This window comes from Daucus carota, chromosome 6 (assembly GCF_001625215.2).
Source record: "Daucus carota subsp. sativus chromosome 6, DH1 v3.0, whole genome shotgun sequence".
In the NCBI taxonomy this organism is placed as follows: Eukaryota; Viridiplantae; Streptophyta; class Magnoliopsida; order Apiales; family Apiaceae; genus Daucus; species Daucus carota.
This window is the reverse complement of record NC_030386.2, coordinates 20829536-20851073: the sequence shown is the minus strand read 5'-3', so window position 1 is coordinate 20851073 and position 21538 is coordinate 20829536. Positions and strand designations below refer to the sequence as shown.

Here is a 21538-nt window from a genome sequence, read left to right as displayed (position 1 = left end):
AATTTATAAATTTGATCGAATCTAACTCGAGTCAAATCGATTATATTTCGAGTTTTTGGAAATATTTGGTGACTCGATTCGAGTTTTCAAGCTGAACTCAAGCCTATCGAATTGTTTTCGAACCGAGCTTCAAACTTGAAATTAAAGCTCGATCGAACTCGACCTCGAGCCCTGAACTTTTCTCGACCGAGCCTGACAGTATTCGGCTCAACTCGATTTCACCCGTAGTAGCCTGTGACTATAAATTATGATCGAATACAGTGGGAGAGGCGTGGGCCGCAGGGAACATAAAATTCGTCAATGTCCGGCGCTGGGGCATGGGAGGATTGACCGTTGATGGTACGGGTTAATTGATAGAATCACCTACCATCTTTCTTAGCAGCCTTCAACAACCCAAAAAACACATGTATATTACTCACTAGTCACTAACATCCACCTAAAACATACATGGATTCCTGTATTATTGATCACACCCTCTTCAGTCTTCAACATGCATGTGATACACCTTCAGTCAATGTTTCCCAAGTGGTGTCCTTTCAACAACACATTTCCCCCTCTATAAATTCATCTTGCCTTTCTACAGAACTTTCTAGGCCCCATTTACATTGAACTAATATTTTGATTAAAGCATATTTCTGTGATATTTTTGCCCACAATTTTTTACTAGAAAAACATTCGTCAACAAAAGCATGTTCCCTTCAACTTGCATCTCACCCCCTCACAACATCAACAGTTTTTTTAACTTACCCCTTGTCTACAGAGTTTTCAAGTGTAGTTAATGTAACATTTCTCAACAAATTAAATCCCTCCCATTATATGTTATTATAGTTGACACTTACATTTTGGTACTATATACATTAGGAGCAATATACATGCAACTACTTATTTGGACATGCTAAAATATGTAATATCAATTTAGATAAAAGAATGGCAGCCCTACGTTGTACGGCTGACTAATGACCACAATGAGAATTGCGGAATTGTCTTCTATGTGTTTATAAAGCTCATGAAATTTACGGCAAAGACCAAATTACACCCTCCTTTCCCCATCAAATTGATATAATAAAGATTCCATATGCAGAACAGGAATGAAGTACAACTGACATTCATCAGGTCCAAAACCCTGCCTCTGATGTATTAGTACAATTATATTGTACATTACATAATGTAATTTACATTTGTTTAGGCTTCCTGGGCTCCTCTTCAAATTCCACTATCCTACGGAAAATTCATTGCGTAACTAGTTGAAAGAACAGTAAGACAGTTAGCAGTAGTAGGTTCAACTCTGTTTTACGGTAAGCTCAATGTCAGCTCCAATTTCAGCTACTTTCGGCTCTTTTGATGCCTTTGCCAATTTTGCAACATTCTCAACATCAAAGTCCAAGGCTATTTGTTTCACGAGTCCATCGAGCATCTGCATTTAAAGATAAAAACACCACCACCACAAATTTAAACGCTAGTAACTTTAAGAAATACATCATAATGATATGGGTACATACCCACAGGCACACACATGTATAAAATGATATCTTTTGGAATTTAATTGTCCTCTAGCAAAGTAGATTGCCAATTATGTCCAAAACGATAGCTGAACCAAGTCCAGACAGACCCCTAATGAAAAATAATTAATTGAACAGACACAGATATCATGTCCAGAACTAGGTTCTTACACGTCTTTCTTTTCTTTATTAAATTTGTAGTCTGAAACATTAGTTATATAAGTCTCTATGATTGCAACATATTGGGCAATGTAAATATACTTCACTGTGGAAAGACCACAGTTAAGTTGAAGTTGCAAAAGTCTAGCGAAACAAAGACCGCTGAATGCTGATTGAAGTTAGGATTACAAATATTTACCAGTTCTTGCAGAATTATATAGGGTTTTAGAGCATCTCCAGCAGAGTCCTAACATGTTCCCTAAATATATAATAAAATATTCAATTTTTAAGGAATTACTACATTTTATTGAATGGGAACTCCAACAACATTCCCTATTTCTATTCCCTATTATTATTATAATATTATATTCAACTTGTGAGTAGGAGAGAGAAAGGAGGGAAAGAGGGGGAAAAGGAGAGAAATGAATATTTTATTCTTCAAAATAGTATGAGGAATGGTTCCACAATCCTTAAAAATAAGGAATGAAGTGGGGATCCTAACTTTTTAAGGGATGGCTAGGACTCTGCTGGAGTTGTGTTTTATGTCATATTCCTTATATTAATAGTTTAGGATACCATATAGGGAAGCTGCTGGAGATGCTCTTATATCAAAATGTCCATCGTTGTCGTCAAAGAATCTCACCAAACTACACAATCTCCACGGGGACTCGTTTAAAACACTCAAATCACTAGCATATACATATATATACATATTTAGATATGAGTCATTCTTCCTTAGAGAACCAGCTTATATAGACTCCCGTAGAAAATCATTTAATTCTACTTTAAAATCTCATAAATAATTCTGAAATTAATTATACTTACGCGTAAAATTTGATCCCAACATAGAATACTAATCATACGTAACATGCACAGACAGTTTAACACATACAACTTAAGCAAAAAATTAGATTTTTTAAATTTGGTTCTACTGTAGAACCACCTTGGACGAATATGGGTCTATTGTACAACCAGTTTGGATATTATGATCGTTTTTCAACACTTTTATGGAGGGAAAATCACGAAACTTTGTTTTAGATTTACTGAATATACATTTCATGAATAACGAGATTGATACATGTAATTTGTGTGGATATATAAGTCTATAGGTAATCTCTACTAGACTTTGTATAAGACGTGAAGTGTGACTATATATAGAGCAATTCGTTAATATTAAAAAAAAATTAGAGGTGTTCGCGGTGCGGTTTTTTCCTAAAACCGCCAACCACACCACAAAATTGGGGTGCGGTTTGTGTGGTTTATACATTAGAAATTTATACTTTTGAATGACAATATATATAATTTTAAACTATATGTATTTAAAAATAATTTTTATTACAGATTTATATATATATATATATTTATTTATTTATTTATATATTTAAAAATTTAGAGTTAAATATAAACTAAAATATAAGTATGATAATGATGAAGATGAAAAGATTTTAACACTGACAAATTATTTTATAGAAAACAGATATAATTATAATATTTAATTTGTCATCTTAGAACTAACCTTAATTTATATTGTAAAATTATTAAAATTTAGTTGAGTAACTTGAACATATATATACACACATGGGAGATAACATCATAATAAATAATCTATCTATATGATATAAATATTTGTAATTATATGTGATATATTTTTATATATTAGAAAATAGCGGTGCGGTGCGGTTTGAACCGCGCTTGTATAATGTCAAACCGCAACCCGCAGCGCACCGTACGGTTTGTTAAAATTTTAACCCGCAACCACACCACGAAAAATAAAAATCGAATTTTGCGGAGCGGTGCGGGCGGTTTATGCGGTTCATGCAGTTTGATGAACACCCCTAAAAAAACATAAAACTTGACGTCTTATACAAAGACTTGACTTGAATTACAACCATAACACATAACTAAGAAACTTCAACATGCCAACCAATCAGATACTAGACCACATTGATATAAACCATGCTACATAGGCTTCAATAACAAAAACTAGTGACTGAAAGCATACCAGAGATCCAATGGCAACTAAAGCTCGGAACTTTGTATCTACTTCAAGATTTTCTTCTTCGGCAATCTATTTATATAAATACCAAAAGTTAATACGAAGAAGAGAGCACAGAGTATCACTTTTTCCATAATGAGCAACATCAAAATGACAATATGTAAGTTGTTCAGGAATTTACTGGATAATCATGTACATCGCTTATCAAATTCAATACATAACACTGAAAGAACTTAATGATTTGCCATTTCTTTATCAAGTACAAATAATTTAGGTCTACATTCAACTTGTGTGTGTATGTGTGTGCGTGTGGTGTTGATATTGTGGCTTCAGTCTAGAAGCACAGAGATGGACAAGACTGATTCAATGATCAAAGCTTAAAAAGACAAGTACATCTCAAGTATAATTTTATCCATTTAAACAATACATTTATAAATTATAACTGTGTCAGATATAAAGGAGTACTTTATATATTAGAAGGCGCATAGTTTTTTAGGATTAGTGTCTGTTAGAACTTTGTTGCATCAGCCCAACAGTATTCAAAATCACACATCACTAATGCAGATACCTGTAGGGCAGCTGAAAGAACTTGAGATTGGCCTTCTTCATCTTTCTTTTCAATTAAAAGAACAGCATAGCTGAAATCAACAAAAAGAATAAAGATGAGAAGGCAAGAGATTTCCAAAGGCTGAACAATTTTATATTAAAGTTTGCAATGGAGGCTAATCTAAAGTTTTAAGTTTGGGTAGTATCTTGTTACTGACACAAGCGTACTAGTAGTCGTATTTGAGTAAATAAGAAGGTATGTTAGTCATTATCCGTGCATCTGCTAAATAAACTTCTACTATATATTTTCTTCATTCCTTATCTTTCATCTAATATAAGTTCATACATATTGCATTTTATATTCTACACCAACACTAGGGAGTCGAGTTCAGCAACTGTTCTAAAAAATCCTGCATAGATCAATTACTATGACTAATCAATGTACTGCCCCTACATAAATAATAATTACTAGCTTATATCCCATGCATTGCTTGGATGATTTTTAATATTTGTTTCCTTATTATCATTATTTTGTTTATATTTAACTTTATTCTAGAGATGTATTAGTGTTATAATCGTAGGTTTCAAATTTATTAAATGTTTATGGATGTATTTCGATTGATATGTTTTTATTAGATTTAAAAACAAAGAGGTTCAGGAAATTTGTTAAAATTATAATATTTCTAAAATTAGATAGAGTTGGCCTGTTAAAATTAGTTTTAAAATTAATAAGCTTGTGAGTCGGCCCAAATACCGACCAAAACTTTAAATGTTAAAGCTTGTATAGTACACACACACACACACGCACATATATATATTTTAGATTAAATACAAAAATGTAGGACAATAAATAATACTTAAAGTGGTAAACAACAAACTAACCTAACGAATTAAAAAAGTCACTGCTTGTTAAAATATATATATATATATATATATATATATATATATATATATATATATATATATATATATATATATATATAAATAGTAACATGCTATTGCCTTATGCCTATTAGTTTTTCATTTCTCTAATAAACCAACTAATCTTTATGCAGTGACCTCACTGAGCCAGACTTATTTCTGACTTCTTAAACATTGCATTCCAGCTTTTGTAAATAAATTAGGGTACAGCTTGCAAGCCTTTGGAGAAAGAGCCGCTACTGAGTTGCGTCAATGATGTATATCAAGAAAATATACTTTAATTGTGATACAGATAGTGAGGGTATAAAGCTACAACAGCTAAAGAAAGTAGTTATTTGCTTGGACATACACCAGAAGAAACATTGTGGCAGAAAGCACAAGTTTACTGGTGAGTTAAAAGATTAAAGAGCCAAAAGACACAATCCTTATTCCTAGAAATATACAAGGAGAAAAACCATAGAATATGGACTTACTTGAGTATTAATGTGGAGTAAGATAACTGCACATTCTTGTTTGATGATGAATAGAAACTTGAGAACGCATCTAGGATCTACAAGTAAACAACTACAATTCAACATTCTTTTAATCCATTTGAAAAAAGCTAGATGGGAACACATAAAAAAGCTCAGCGGTCCTTCAATGCGCATAAAACTAAAAATTGACGTTGCACACATCTCAGAGCAGAGTTACTGCAGTGTCCATATAAATAAATTCCATAAAAATTTGAGCTAACTTGTAAATAAAAAAATGTGTTCCTTAGTCTAATACACTTGTAAGATATCATAGTGGTGCATAACACTTTCCAGTATAATACTTGCATGCAATACTGAAGATACAATTAAACAGATATGCGTATATCATTAATCGTGATTGAAAACATAACATGTTCACTCCTGGAGTTTTAGTGGTCCTTTCGAATATTTAAAAATTTGATACACACACACAGAAGTACTTAAAAATTAAGGCTTACCTTTGAGGCCTTTTTCACAAAAGATTCACCAAACCTCACCGATATATATATTGCCAACTAAACAAAATTCTTTATAATGTTATATAAGTTAATCACATACTGGAAATGCCTGTCAATGACATTTATTTATAAATTTAGCATACCAAAAAATTTATTTATAGAGTTTGGCACTCACTCGTAAGCTTAAAATAGAAGTTAAAACATTCAGACTAAAGCTTGTAGATCTACTCAAAAGTTAATGCTCTTTACAGATAAAACCTTATAGCAATTTAATGTGAACAGAATATATAACAACAGTTTACTTGCCATTCCAACCTACATTTTATGGCAACGTATTCCAAAAGTATTTATAAATTAAGAATTTGTAAGTACTAACCTCACCCCGATGCTTTTGCAACCACGGATAGTAGCATGAATTCCTAAAGAGATTAGTCACAGCACGAATGCTGGTCAAAAGATTCGCAGGCAGAGGATTCGTAGTAACCTTCCGAAGCGTATCCAAGAGTGTATCTAATGAAGGAAGAAAACTAAGTCAGGGTATGCCACATCCAAAAAAGAGTGCTAAAGTGAAATGACATGTGACACTCTAATACAAATGAATCTATTAAGTGCAGTTGGCCTCTCTGCTTTCCATTTATGTCAGCCTCTTAAATTCATTAGAATATACCAGATTACCAGAATTCAGTTTAACAATTTAGTACTTATGTACATTGATGTGTACCAAAATGCCAACACAGCATTTCCAATATCAGATCATTGTGGTGAGTTCCTTCGTTGCAAACTCCAGGTCCAAGTCTTGCTAACTACTTCCTCCATTTCTGAAAATCTAGTCGCACAACAAAATTCGTTGAACTAAGAAAGTTCTTTGTTTTTTCACGTTAATTAGCCTTTCAACTCTTAACTGTCTGTTTAATTCTATAAGTATATTATGTTTCATAAATTTACAAGTTGTCTATAAGTTATCTATTACCATACCTTATACAAAATCACTTAAAAAATTACAACCATAAATAAGTTATTGTTCATTTTTCTGTACTAAATTATCTGTTTAGATATTAAGTTTAATTAAAGCTTGCATATTCAAATCCTGGATGAATCGTAGTGACACTTTTGACAATCAAAGTCATCAATCAGTCTCTTTTAGATAATATTATTACTAATTTTTAAAATAACTTTGATTTGAACTTGTATAAAAATTATTATATAATTAATTCACATGCTCAAATAGTTTTTAATAAACTTAGACGATACTAAATTTTACTTTTAATGTTTACATTGATTTTTTAAATATGATAACCAGCATAGAAACTAAAACACAAGTGTCAGAATGCAGAGAAAACACTATAAGGTTTGATTTTTCCTATTTTTGTATCTAAAAGGAAAATTTTATTAGTATATCTGACCTAAATTTTGGAAGAACATAATCGAAAAAATATTTAGTATTTATTAACTAGCTTTAAATAACTAATTATTGATATTTTGAAGTTATATTTCAATTTATCATGTTTTTACTATTTAATCCAGAAGTGTGAAATATGACACGAATGGTTTGGTAGGCGGGCCCAAGACATGAATGGTTATCGCGACAAAAACATGGTGTTATACTGCCAATTTATAAGGTTAATCAGTTAAATGCATGGTTATTGGGACAAAAACATGGTGTTATACTGCAAGTTTATAAGGGTATGCATATTCACCATCAACACAGTACCCCATACACTATGAGCCATCTCATCTGTTTATTAATCATAAGTGAATATCAAGGATTTTGTGAAAGGATTCTGGTTCTGGAAGATACCATTTGCTTCTGTAACATGTTTGAGAAGTATAGTTGCCCCATCAGGATGAAGGACAATCATCCTCACAATATCAATCACTGGAACAATGTAAACATTAGCAAATTAAAACACTCAAAAATGGAATAATGTAATTGATCAGGATGTAACTTAACATCATAACAGTTTAGAAGACTGCAAAATATATTAACAATGATCACTTAAGGCCTGTAGTTCTCTCTCCTGTTCTTATGCATAAAATATTTATAGAACAAAAAACAATTAACATCATAAACACTACTGTGATTACGTGTTCTCCCCTGTTCATTGAAATAAAAAAATTAAATTAAAAATCACAACAAAAAGTCTACTCTGATTAAGAGTGCCCCTCCCCCTTAGCAATTAGAGGTCAAGAGTTTAAAACCAAGTAAAAGCATGGGTGTGTTTGCCTTTAAATTTCCGTAATTGGCCTTCACCAAAGAAAAGGCTAAAAAGTGGATGACGCAAAACTAATTTACAAAGAAATATTACTCGTTCAGATAGAAGAATGTTCTGAAATGTAAGTGGTTAAACATTTCAAATCAAATTTATTACTTCAAGAAGACACAAATTAGAAGCTGTGATCATAGCTCACACCCAGGATTAATTTTTTGCCCAGTATCTGGTGACCAGTAAAGGCTACTTCCTAAATGATAAGCACCAGGAACCTAACCCGAAACACACTTCACTACTTGTCAGCTTTCCGTTTGTAAACAGATTACTTGTAGCAAATTTCAAATGAAGGAAGACAAAAGTACTATTTTCTAATGAATCCAATTACACAACTTACCAGGAAACATCATCTCAACGGGCCATGATTTCAGCAATTGTAACAGCAAAGCAATGTCAACATCTGAAAATTTACTGCTGTGATAGTGTGATGTGTCCTTCAAAATTTTGGCTATTGCTGCCAACCTTGATATCTCTAACTCAGTCAAAGCTAAATTCTTTCTTTCCTTCACAGGCAAAGTTAAGATGACAAAAGTAAGCAGCAACAATATAATCATCTGATACTACATTGAGAGGGGTGTATAACAACCCTTATTTATCTAAATTAAGTGCCCGTATACACTGAAAACACCTATTAAGGTATTTGTGCATATAAGATCTTACTTTTGACAAGGGCAATCAAGAACTCTTTAGACTTCCAACAGTTTATGTGATGTGAGTACAAAGGCTCTTAATTTGCTTGGACTAGAAGCAAAACGAACACTTGGGCAAAACTTTACATATACGGTTCACAAAGACATTCGAAAAATTGGCTTAACGTTAATAAATTAAATGCAAGTGGAGCAGGTGTTAGTTGTACAACAAGTCAAGTGTAAGACAAAATATTTGAAGTAAAGTTCCAAAGTATTTGGATAAAAGATGTTGGCGCCATTAGAAGTTGGGACAAGGAAACTACAGAAAATGTTATTAAAAACTTGCAATGAGCAAGGACAAGGATTTACCAGGTCAGAAATAAGAGAACTGTTGAACTCTGAAATTTTCTTCAGGATCCCATCAAATTGTGCTGCATCAAAGACCAACATCCCTTTCTGGAGAGTTGCTTTAAATGATTAACACAAAAAAATGTGACTAGAGCAACACATCTAATAACTGTACGCAAATATTTACAATTTTATTTTCTTGTAATACAATTCCTTTTTTTGGCCGAGTTCTTGGAAAAAAAAATCGAGTAGCAATACATTTTGTAATGAAAGAACATGATCATATTACATACTTAATCTTTTAAAGAAACAAACTGATCACAGTAATCGAACATTGGCAAGTTCTTGCAAAACTCTCCCTTAACAATAACATCCTGGATGGAAAAAATATATACAGCCGACACTCATTTATATATAAACAACACTTAACTTCAGGTTCTTCAACTGTATGCAAGAGATAATATGCACAGATGCTCCCACAAGGGTTGCATGTATGAAAAAAGATAGAGATCTCTTTTATTATTTTGATGTAAATATGTTATTCTGATAAGATAAAATAAAATGGAAACAAATATTTATGACAAATCTAGTATTTTTAACAGAAGACAAGTTAAGTAGATCTAAGTGACAATTACCCATAGATAACTCGAGAAACGACAATGATAGGGGAGGAATACATTGATTTTCTAGGATAAAAAGAATACCAACAAGGATGAATAGACATCCCACAGTAGATAACTTACTAATAATTCAAGTTGAGAACAAAAAGGCAATTATGCTTTGCTCGACTGCCATGCATTTTTATCAACAATATAAGTTGAGAACAGAAAGGCAATAATGCTTTGCTCAGTTGCAATTTATTTTTATCAACAAAATTCATGACTACTGCTGAAATATTACAAACCTCCCATACCCCCATCAGATGATTTAAATATCATGTAATTTTTGTCTAAACATAGAAACTCAATGTTAAAAGTACATACAGCCACACAAATGCTTAAATACAGATTAAGTCCTATATTTACACTAGTCAACTTCCTGGTATTAAAAGGATGCAATCTTAAACACAAGTTTTGCAATGTTGTCCACAGCAGAATTCTGAGTACACATACATATAGTGTAGCCTGACTCCTAAACTGCACTATATATATAACCAAACAGTTTATGATTTTACCTTTGGAATGTGCTTAAAAGTAGGTTTGGCCGAGACAGCTGCAGTTAATCAAACAAAGAAAAAATAATATGAATCATCCTCGGATTCTGAAACAATGTATCAGTTGGTGTAGATCCAATACATGAACTTTCACTTGTTGATCACGAACACATACCAGACACATTTGAAGGTCCTCCAGGAACATAAGCACTGGCTGCAATGTACATCAACCAAAAATGGATCACATTAAAAGGTGAAGAATTGTAGTGAGTATAGATAAACTCCTCATATACATCTGTTGTGGTACTCACAGCCAGTGAAGGGATCACGAAATGATGAATCAAAAGTAAAATTCTTTTGCCCGGAATTTTGTAGAATAAACTCTACAATTTGTTGGCGATAGGAAAGGGGCAGATTCTCCTTGAGAAGCCACTTGTCAGCCGTGTCATATGGACTATCTGAAAAAGGATCACCAAGCACATAATTATGCTTGAGAAAAACATATTTATGCAACACATTTCATTTTTCAAGTCCAACAAACAAGAGTTAACTGTGCACAAGCCCTCCTACATCAACCTTGTCCATAATCATTTTGATTTCCACTAAGCAGCAGACAAGGGTAAACATGGACTGAGAAGGCCCATAAGAAGTTTAGGATAGCAATTAAATTCCTTCTGACAGGGTACACTTCACCAATATATTTTGCACAGAGATGTTGACAAAGTAAACAGAGGTATAGTGCACATTTCCTTTATAAATCTTCTAATAACAGTTATGATACATAAGGGTAGACGATGTAATCGTTCTTCAAAGAACTAAAAAGAAATAGCACATTTGAATAGTATTAGGAATCTGCTATATTAGTAGTATCATAAGAGTAGGAGAATGTAAACAAATAGACAGGGGCAGTTCAGTAATTCAGTCTACATGTGTTGGTATTAGAAGGCCTATGAATAGACTTCAGTATGTGTCCTTGAGGAGATTATGCCAGAAAATGGAATTACATTCCACCACTCTCTCTCCACTTCCTCACTCTAATCTGTTTCTCTCTCTCATCTATCTGAGCTCTCTCTCAACCCTAATTATCTCTGAATTCTCACCTTATTCTTCTGTTTCTCGTCTCATTTCTGCTATTCTCTCTTGTTATCTTACATTACTGCAATTATAAATTACAGTAAACACCAGAAATAGTATTAAAACAGCTCAGGAACCATTGATTCCTGACAAATAGCAAACAGTCAGTCACTTCATTATTCTAATACAGCTAAAGTAAGTATTTTTCTTCCCTTTGACAACATCTTCAATCCTGCTGAGATGCATATGATAATTGTATTAGACATTCCTCCCGAGAAAAGACAAGTACAGTTGATCTCATGCATACTTGTTGTGATGCTAAATTGAGTAGGGTCCGTGAAGATCTGGCTAGCTAAACAGCAACTTAGATAAAATAATCAATTTATGTAATTGTACTTATATAACATGGGCCATCTGCATAACCAAAATGGTCAAGATGGTAAAGTGAACTTTTGTTGCGCTTCCATTACAATTACTCCCTCTGTCCCATTTGATTGTATACGTTTCTTTTCAACTGCTCGACACACATTTCAATGCTCTTTTAAAATATAGTTCCGTAACTTATTTTTGAGATTTTCTTTTTCTGAATAAAAATATAACATCCAAACTTTAATTCAAAAAAAGAAAATTTTAAAAATAAATTACACAATTACACTTTACAGGAGCATTAAAGTCCGTGCCGCGTCCCCGTCCCCCAATGTATACTACTCAGGGGGGACGGAGGGAGTATGATTTAACCTTAAAAACAGTTCTAAACTGTATGCCCCAACTCATGAGCTCATATAATAACAATAGCCTTCACGGTTGATACAATAAAAAAAAACAGTTTATATTCAATCAAATCAATTAATAAAATTGGGGTAGGCCTCATCTCTCTCCCCCCCACTCCTCACTACTCACTCTTTCTTGTGAGACTTTTCAGGCCGAGTTGGAAGATTTGGACCCAATTTATGACCTAGTCAACAAAACTCAACCGGCGTGGTCGTCATAGAGATCCAACTACTTGTCCAGTCGGGCTTCATGGTAATCATGGTCTCATGACATGGTATGGTATCATTGCCAAACTTATCTGCAAATCCTGAGTTCAAGCGCTGGGTAGCACCAGTATTCTAACGTGCAGTATGGACTTTTTTGTGGAGCATACGTCCAGAAGTTAGGTTCTAGAAATTCAGTTGATCCGGTCTTCATGACCAATGTTTCCTCGAGGGATGGGGAGTGGTAGGATGCATAATAACACATATCGGGCTCTTAGATCCTTGTTCAGGTGAGGTTGCTCACCTAAGTCACACCTGTTTTTCGTTTTATAGAAACTCAGTCCCAGGTACAAAAAGTTTGAATTCATATTTGCATGAAGCAAAACATACAGATCCAGGCTTTTTTCAGACATTGAATCCCCTTTATGCAGATCCCCACTTCTCCAGGAGTTTCCATAGTTCTTAACAATTTGTAGAACTTGCCCAAATTGTACTTCATGGCCCAGGATCTTCACAAAATCACACCTACTGCCAGAAGTAGGGCTAAGGTCTCTGTACAGCCTAAGCGGACCCTACTTTCGAGAGGGAAATACAACTATTTTTGGTTTGTTTGAATTAAAAACATATCCCAATAGAGATTTTATCCTAGAATTATTGAGCTTATTTCCTATACTTGAATTTCAGCGTGTATAATTGTGAGAGGGGGGAATTGGCATGCAACATAAGGAAAAAAAATAACTAAACAGAAATATATCATGTAAAGAAAAACAGTATAGCATTCAACCAGAGAGAATTAAGTTACCTGAACGATTATAGGGCAATTTACGAATAGGTTCACCATCTCCAATATCAACATCAAAGACTGCAGAATGTTAACTCAAAATATTACTAAAAAGATGACATGTCACATGAAACAAGAAATATTAAAGTACTCAAATTCAAACAAAAGGCTAACCATAGTCATATTCCTTTCCATTAAGAACAGGACGTTTCATGCTATCATCAGGTCCATCAACAACTTCCCCAATCTAATGATCAGAACTTGTTAGTACAAAATGTTTATTTCCTACAAGAGAGCTAAATCTGAATGGAGGGGAAAAAGCTGATCAAAAGCAAGTTCCATGATAATTTCAAAAAAGAAACAAGTTTCACAAGATCATCTTCCTAGCTGTACACTAATGTACACTGGGTAACAAGGGTAAACTTCAATCCAAATATACAAATTGCACTACAATTTATAGAGTCATCAAGCTCCAATGCCCCCTTAAAGTCACAGATTAAAATCATGTGTAGAAACACGACTGGAATAGATCCAACAAGCAAAATGGAAAAAAGAAGAAGAAGAAGAAGAAGAAGAAGAAGAAGAAGAAGAGCAAGCCTGGTGTTTGTAGGTAGAGCCTAGAGACCTGGTACTTCATTCAGTTTCAGAGCTCTACAAACACCAGGTTTGTTCTTTTCCTTTACTGGAGTTTTAAGGTGTTTAATTGTTGGGGAGGGAGAGGGGGCAGCAAGATTGGCATGCAACACAAGGAAAGATACTGATGAGGTCAAGGAGAGGATGCAACTTGCAATTTGACTGCTCATAAGATACAGATATATATTTTAAATGTAGAATTAAATTACCTTATCCCATTTATTTTCAATCATATTCCATGCATATGCGACACCACTGTCACCTTCTCTCACAACTTTTGTTTGCCCGTCACTGGTTCCTGAGCAAAATGCCATATAGTATAATTATACCCAGATTATAGTCAATAGGAACATCAACCCTTTCGACGCATCTTATGTTTATCATGTGTATGCATACAAGTCACCCTCATAGTTATATACGAAAATCTAGATATCTGAAATTCATTAGAAAGCAATTGAAAAAAGTTTTAAATCTAAGCAACTTGATTTTCTTCATCTTACACATGACTACCACTTGCGGACAGGCAACGGATGACATACATAACAATGTGTTCAATTTTCGTTATAATAAATCATTGAAGCATAAGTTAATCATGTCATCTATTGTAATAGAATATGCAACAAGCAAAAAAGAAAATAGCAAACCTGGTGTTTGTAGAGCCTCAAGGCCTGGTAATTCATTCAGTTTTAAGCCTCCAACTTTCTTCCTGTACTCATTTAGCATTTGTAAATCAGGTAAAGATGGTTCTCAGCTAAAAGGGTATTAATTTAGGGTGAGTAAACAGTTCAAAACCTAAAAAGTTTAGATAAACAACATGCTTATCCTTAGAATATCAAATGTGAGTTCTTACCTACTGCACTTGTACTCAGAAAGTAGAGATGCATACAACTCAGCTTCTTGAGGATCAGCAATTCTATCATGATGAACTGTCCAGACACGGACAACCCCATCAGAACATGCGGTCACAATATCACCGTTTCCCAGAAATTTGGCATCCCAAACACAGCCTGGGTGTTCTATGCTTTGCAAACAAACTCCATCTAAAGCCAAAAAAAAAAATTAGATGATAGCACGCTGTAATTGTTTATCGAATATGCTAAATATACAATGGAGTATAAACTTCTAATAAGGACCGCAAACATCATAGTAAATAACTGAATGGAAGGAAAAACATAGGATTTAATATCGAAGTCTTTAACAGCCACATTAACAGATTCGAAAACATATATACCCACAGAAAAGCGAGGGCCGGGTAAAAGTAATTATATCACAATATAGCGATGCAAGTAGGTAGCACTTAAATCATCATACGACACTGCTGTATAACTGCGTAACTGCTAGGACTAGTATAAATGTTAGTCAAGATGAAAGCACAACAAAAATTGCACATGCCAAATGTTTAGAACATCTCAAGGGTTAATATTAACAAATTTAGACACATACAAGACAGTACCAAACATATATTATATTCAACGTATTTCTGTGATCCAAGTTGTTGACAAGAAATCAGATGTAGATGTTAGATTTAAGCATATGTACAGAGTTAGATATCATATCAAACACTCTACAGATTAAATATGATTATAAATATATCGTTTACTCCACATTTCTGCTACTAATATATAAGGTACAGTATAGTTACTTAACCTTTCCATATTTTTGCAGAACAATCCTCACTGCCACTGACAATAAGGCCAGACACATGTGCATCAACAGAATAGACAATAGAAGTGTGACCAACCATCTCCAACAAAACTTCACCACTAAGAGCCCATAGTCTGATGGAACTGCCATTGAGAAAACCAAAATCTGAATTGAGCGTCTAAAATCTAGATTATTAAAATGGCATCAATAGTGAACAAATCAGTGAAGGGGTTGGAGCACAATAGAAGCGTAATGATAACACTTAGAGAGAAGTTCACAAACAGACATTCTAGTTGACGAGCTTCTAAATAACAAGGAAACTAGTATTGGTTTCAATATGCAATCCAAAATAGTTTACCATGCAAACTTCTGCAGTATTAGTTGCATATCTTTTAATCAGTTTCCCTATTGTACTTAGCTCTGGCCATTTAATAATTAAAAGTAAAAAATACAATTATTACAGTTCATGGTCAGTAGATTCATAATACACATCTCTTCCAAAACTTTAAGCAAGATTATGACTAATGCTCTCGTGTTGGAAAGTGCAATTTTATATGCTAATATAATAAGTAGAATCAAATAAAATTATATTCTAGTTAGGTGCATCAACATCCATTGTCATTGTTAAGCAATATGCACATTTTTAGAAAATTCTAAGCAAGAACGTAACCCACGAGGCTGTTGGAGAGTTCAATTTATATACTTATATATAGACTAAAGAGAAAATAGAACTGATATATTAGTTAGGTACATACACATCATTTGTGGTGTCAGACAAGCTACAGTAACATTTTAACAAACTATAAGTGTAACCTAACCTTTTAACTTTGAGTCGCTGCAACTGTACATGCCTATGTTCGAATTTTTAATTCATAAATATGCTACAATCGCAAGCTCAATAGGAGTATATCTTATTAACTTGGGATGACTAAGTGTAGCTTATCCCACATGCTCCCTCTATACCATTTATTTTTAACTCAATTCCTTTTTCTGTTGTCCCAAAGTTTTTGAACGCTCAAGAAATATTTACAGTTATTAGTACTATATATCTTTTTGTACCCTCAACCAACACAGGTATTTACAGTTATGAAATAACTTCATAGAAATTTTATAAATTACTCTACATGAATAGAATAAAGAACTTACCTATCATGTGATGCAGAAAGAAATCCCAACCCAGGCATCACGGCCAAGCTTCTAACAGTATCTGAACAATTTTCGGAGTGTATGAAAACCAGATAAAATGACATGCTAAAACTCAATACCAAATTTTATCTAGAAATGAAGCATCTCTAATTGTAGATTCTGAAATATAATAAAACTAGGAGACACGATGTTGTATGTAGGCAAAAACATGGCAGCATGCATCGATCCAGAACATGCAGCCGAGGGAACGGTAAATAGGCCATATCTACTCGCAACATAACTACTTAAAAGAAAATGTCAAATTGTTCAACTAACTATAGATTGACTATTTGTCCAAGCTTGTTTACAGACATATATATATCTGGTGTTAAAACTCATAGTTAACTTTTGTCATCAATACTTGTTTCTAAACTTGATATCCTGTGTCAAAACTCAGACAACATACATGTCATATTCAATCCAAATTAGTTGATATAAGCTGAGAAACATGCAGTCGTAGTTAGTAATGAAAAAATTGTAGGAGTATAGAACAAAAAGTAAGCTAGAACTCAGGAAAAAAAAAAGTGAAATAGAATAATTTAAAGATAAAAGAAAGGAAAGGCAACACAATAAAACATACAACATTGGTAGATAATAAAAAATTGTAAATTGTATTCCTACGCTAGTTCCTACTGAAGGTCAAGTCCTCATTTTACTCAGCTCCATCAACGCTATCAGAACCTAAAATAAACCATAACATGGGACCGACTCACACATTGAAAAAACATCAAACCAACATAAGTTCACTTTCAATTGACATCAAAACCATAACCTTGCAAACAAAAAAAAACTCACTTACATATTAAAGTTTAACTTGCTAATATAAAAACGAAGAGAAAGAGAAGCACCTGAATGCCCAGAAAAGGTATGTAAACATGTCTTTCCATTCCAAAGCTTCGCCGTTGTGTCACTAGAACCTGGAATATCAACAACAAACTGTTAATATTCCATCACTGTAATGAAATCATCAACTTCCAATAGCAGTTGCACTCTTTCCAAATTAACCGACAAACAATGAAATCATGGTAAACAATAAAATAAGGTAGAAGATACATTGTGGGGGAAGGGGGAGGAGAAGAGAATGCCTACACAGTCACTGCAATTTTGTGAAAGAATTTCAAATAAAACTAAATTATAGCCACCTGTTATCAGTTCTCCTGATGGAAGCTTCATAACTGCTTGGATGGCTGTGCTGTGAGCCTCCCAGACCTCAACTTGTTGCCCCCCTCTCCACCGTCTTAATGTACTACAATGAGTTTCCCAATTCAGAAAATTCATTAATTATTGCTGTAGTAGAAAATAATAATAATAACATTTCATCCTATAAGTTGACAGATAAATAAGAATAGTGAAGGCATCATATGACGAGAACAATTGGCCAAACAATGAATGGAATATAATTAAAAAGTATATATACTTGAACAAATGCCTTAAATTAAAACAATTTACCATCACAAGAACTTGGTAGATGGCCAATAATTCAACAAGAAAGGGTATGAAGGATGTTCGATATATAGGAAATCAGAGATGGCCTGAAGTCTTCTGGGATGGTAAGTTGGTAGCATATTTTTAATTCCTAGTGTTAACCTTGATGATGAGTAATATTTTTGGCCAGATCCCTTCCTGGCTGTACTTGTAAGCAAAAGAGGTCTACCAACTTAAATTCAAAGATAAAAATATCCCTCAACTATTTGGATGAGGTAGCTTGTTTTGGTTATGCACAAAATTGTAGTTTTGGTTGGTTTTTAACTTTTACTATAGCTGCAAGGGGGAATTTCATAGTCGATATGGCAGTGGGTTTAGTGTTACATAGGTATTAGGACGGGATTCGACTTGACCTGTGGTACGAAACGGATACACGAACATCACTTTTGGTGTATCCAGTACGATGGAACGCACGGGTACGATGGGTCTTTTCTATAATAAATTATGTTATAATATACTTTCAAAATACATAATACAATTTTATATAATAATATTAATATTTATTACTAATAACCGGTGTAAATTATGTACTATTACAAGTCCATTGATAATTTGTACTCCCTCGGTCCCCCTCAGTTGTTTACCTTGGGCCTTGGGGGTCGGGGCTTGGCATGCTTTTTTAAACTTCTATAAAATATAGTTTCATAAGTTATTTTTTAAAAAAATTCTTATGAATAAAAATTTAATGTTTAAAAATTTATACAAAAAATGTTAAAAATAGGTTATGAAACTATATTTTAAAAGCACCTTTGATCAAAAAAAATGCACCTTAAAATGCGTGCCAAACAATGCAAAAAAATTGTAAAGAAATGAGAGGGGCGGAGGGAGTACTTCATAATTTATAAGGTTTGACAATGATATTGGATTTGTTGTTTAAATTTGGGCTTGTGTCTAAAACATTAAAAGGTGACATCTAAATACATCAGTACTGGAATTAAGCATATAAAGTTTTGTGAACTGCACATTTAATGCCCAAATTTAAGAAGTTTTGCTAACCCTAATACGATCAGTGGCCATTCGTTCCACATATTGCATATATACAGATTTTGTAGAGATATATAATGAATTTCACGTTGACAGATATACACAGCCGTTCTTCCTCTTCATCTGTTCTTTTTCCGTTCTCCTCCAATCATCAAAGTCATACAACATCAATGTCGACGTGAACCCAGCGATCTGAGACGCATCGCAAAGATGCAAACAAGGCACCGTCCTCCGTTTATTGTTTCCATGAGTAGGTTCCTTGTAGATTATTGGGTTTATTGAAATTATGTAAAAACTAATAATTAAAATACTCAAACCAATAGACATAATTGTTGAAAGCAAGCAAAGTGTTATAGGGCTTAGGGGCAAGTAACCTATATGAAGTATGACGCATTTATAGTGACACAAATACATATAAAATTATTAACACACAATAAATACTGGAAATCTTTTCAGAAAACTTGGAGTTCAGGCTTACTCCAAAAAAATGTTATAAAGCAGAAGTCACTACTGTATTTCAATACAAAGAATTCTACAATCTTAAAACATGATATGACTGAGTAATATATTGCAAACCGGCTACACTTATAATGTTATGTATAAAGCCAGGGGTTCAACCAATTGAGACTTTCCCTAATGGTATCAACTCTATTTCTCTGGCGGGAATATGGGGTTCAACCCACCCCCTCCCAAGTAAAGGAAAAAAGGAATTTCATTGATGGAATGTATATGCAAATACTAATAATATAATAGTAATAGTAGCAGGGGTGGAACTAGCATAGCAGCCAGGCTGGTCGTCGACCCTCCTTGCCGCCAATGATGTTCTAAAGACAAAAAAGAAAATCGAAAAATTTATCGTCATTGTGTATCTTTGCCCACCATTAATAAATTAAAAGTTATATTCCACTTATAATTAACTTCATACTTATAAGTGATAATTAATCCAGGTCCATAAGATTTAACATAAGTATATTACTAACCAGTCAACAGACGCTGATATAATATCTGAGCCTTCCAATGCAATGCCTGTCACTTGTTGCTGATGACCCTTTAGTGTCTGAAGTTTTTCTGCATTCACCAAATTCCAAACAAAAACCAGCTTGTCCATGCCACCAGATACAATTCTACCTTCAGGAAATTCTTCCGTTGGTGAAATCCATGCCAATGGAACAACAAAACTAGTGTGCCCCAGCAATATTTTCGACAAAATATAGTCACGATTGTTTGACGGATTTAATGTCCAGAACCTTATAGTTCGATCCCTTGATGAAGTTGCTATGCCGACATCACCACATATACATATACCACGGACCTAGTTTAATAAACAAACAAATCATATTAATTAGTACAAAAGGTTCATCCGCCTTTTGCCATTTGAATTGAGTGACTTGACACATTTAATTGTGCCGTGTATCCCTATTAAATACAAAAAGTTTATAATTATGTCCAGACCAAGAAGATTGGATGGGTTATCAACTTATCATAACCAACAAAACCACATAATTAAGTAATGATTACCCATCCAACTTGAAAAACACAATGTAAAATGCACTCATCTAATGACCAGTTTTGTTACATATGATCAGTTTTCACAAAACAAATACATTCAGCACTGTATCGCAATCAACTGGCCTTTGTTGTGTCAAAGCATCCCCAGGACTAAAACATAAAATCAATTAGTCTTTTAGCTAAGGTTATAAAAATTCTCAATCAAACAACTGGCATTAAACATATACAGTTAATCTATATCTATACATGAGTGTGTACAGGAGGGGGGGGGAGAGAGAGAGAGAGAGAGAGAGAGAGAGAGAGAGAGAGAGAGAGTACATCGTCTTCGTGGCCTCGAAGTTGCGAGCTCAAGCTATACTGAGGGAAGTCAATATCCATGAGAAATTGGGTGTGCGTTTGTGTGTGAGGGAGAAATTGAAGTTTGGTACGAGGAGGGTTTTAGAAGAAACTGTGTGTATATAGAGCAGGACTGTTTCGATCGAGGATCGCTTCTTCTCCAAGATGTTTATTATTCGTTTAATGTTGATCAATGATCTAGTGAGCTGGACTCATCAGTGGTTGGGTTATTTCAAACTGGGCTTCTGACCCCCTTACAAAAAAAAACTGGGCTTCTGACCCGATCAACATCAAAATATGAAAATTATGTAAACCGGTTCTAGTCCTTAGCAGTTAGCGCTATACAAGAGCCCGTTGCTTTGTCCGACCAATTTCTTTTTCTTTTTTTTTTTTTTTTTGACAAAATGCAAATTCACTCCATTAAATTAAAACAAATCTAGTCGGG

The 21538-nt window shown here is 33.8% G+C and overlaps 1 protein-coding gene across 1 annotated transcript; it reads right to left on the bottom strand.

Annotated features, from left to right (window-relative positions):
- Positions 1–1012: 1012 nt before the first annotated feature.
- Positions 1013–21291, bottom strand: LOC108227669 (uncharacterized). Its single transcript, XM_017402947.2, has 22 exons — positions 21076–21291; positions 20229–20560; positions 17922–18025; positions 17628–17696; positions 16741–16801; positions 15598–15737; positions 14801–14990; positions 14595–14656; positions 14160–14248; positions 13492–13564; positions 13339–13398; positions 10800–10946; positions 10664–10702; positions 10510–10547; positions 9357–9443; positions 8696–8861; positions 7890–7967; positions 6468–6601; positions 5595–5671; positions 4223–4292; positions 3661–3726; positions 1013–1414 (listed from the first exon to the last, which is right to left on the bottom strand). The coding sequence occupies exons 1-22, from the start codon at positions 21133–21135 to the stop codon at positions 1280–1282; spliced, it is 2277 nt and encodes a 758-aa protein (XP_017258436.1). The 5' UTR covers positions 21136–21291; the 3' UTR covers positions 1013–1279.
- Between the last annotated feature and the right edge of the window lie 247 nt (positions 21292–21538).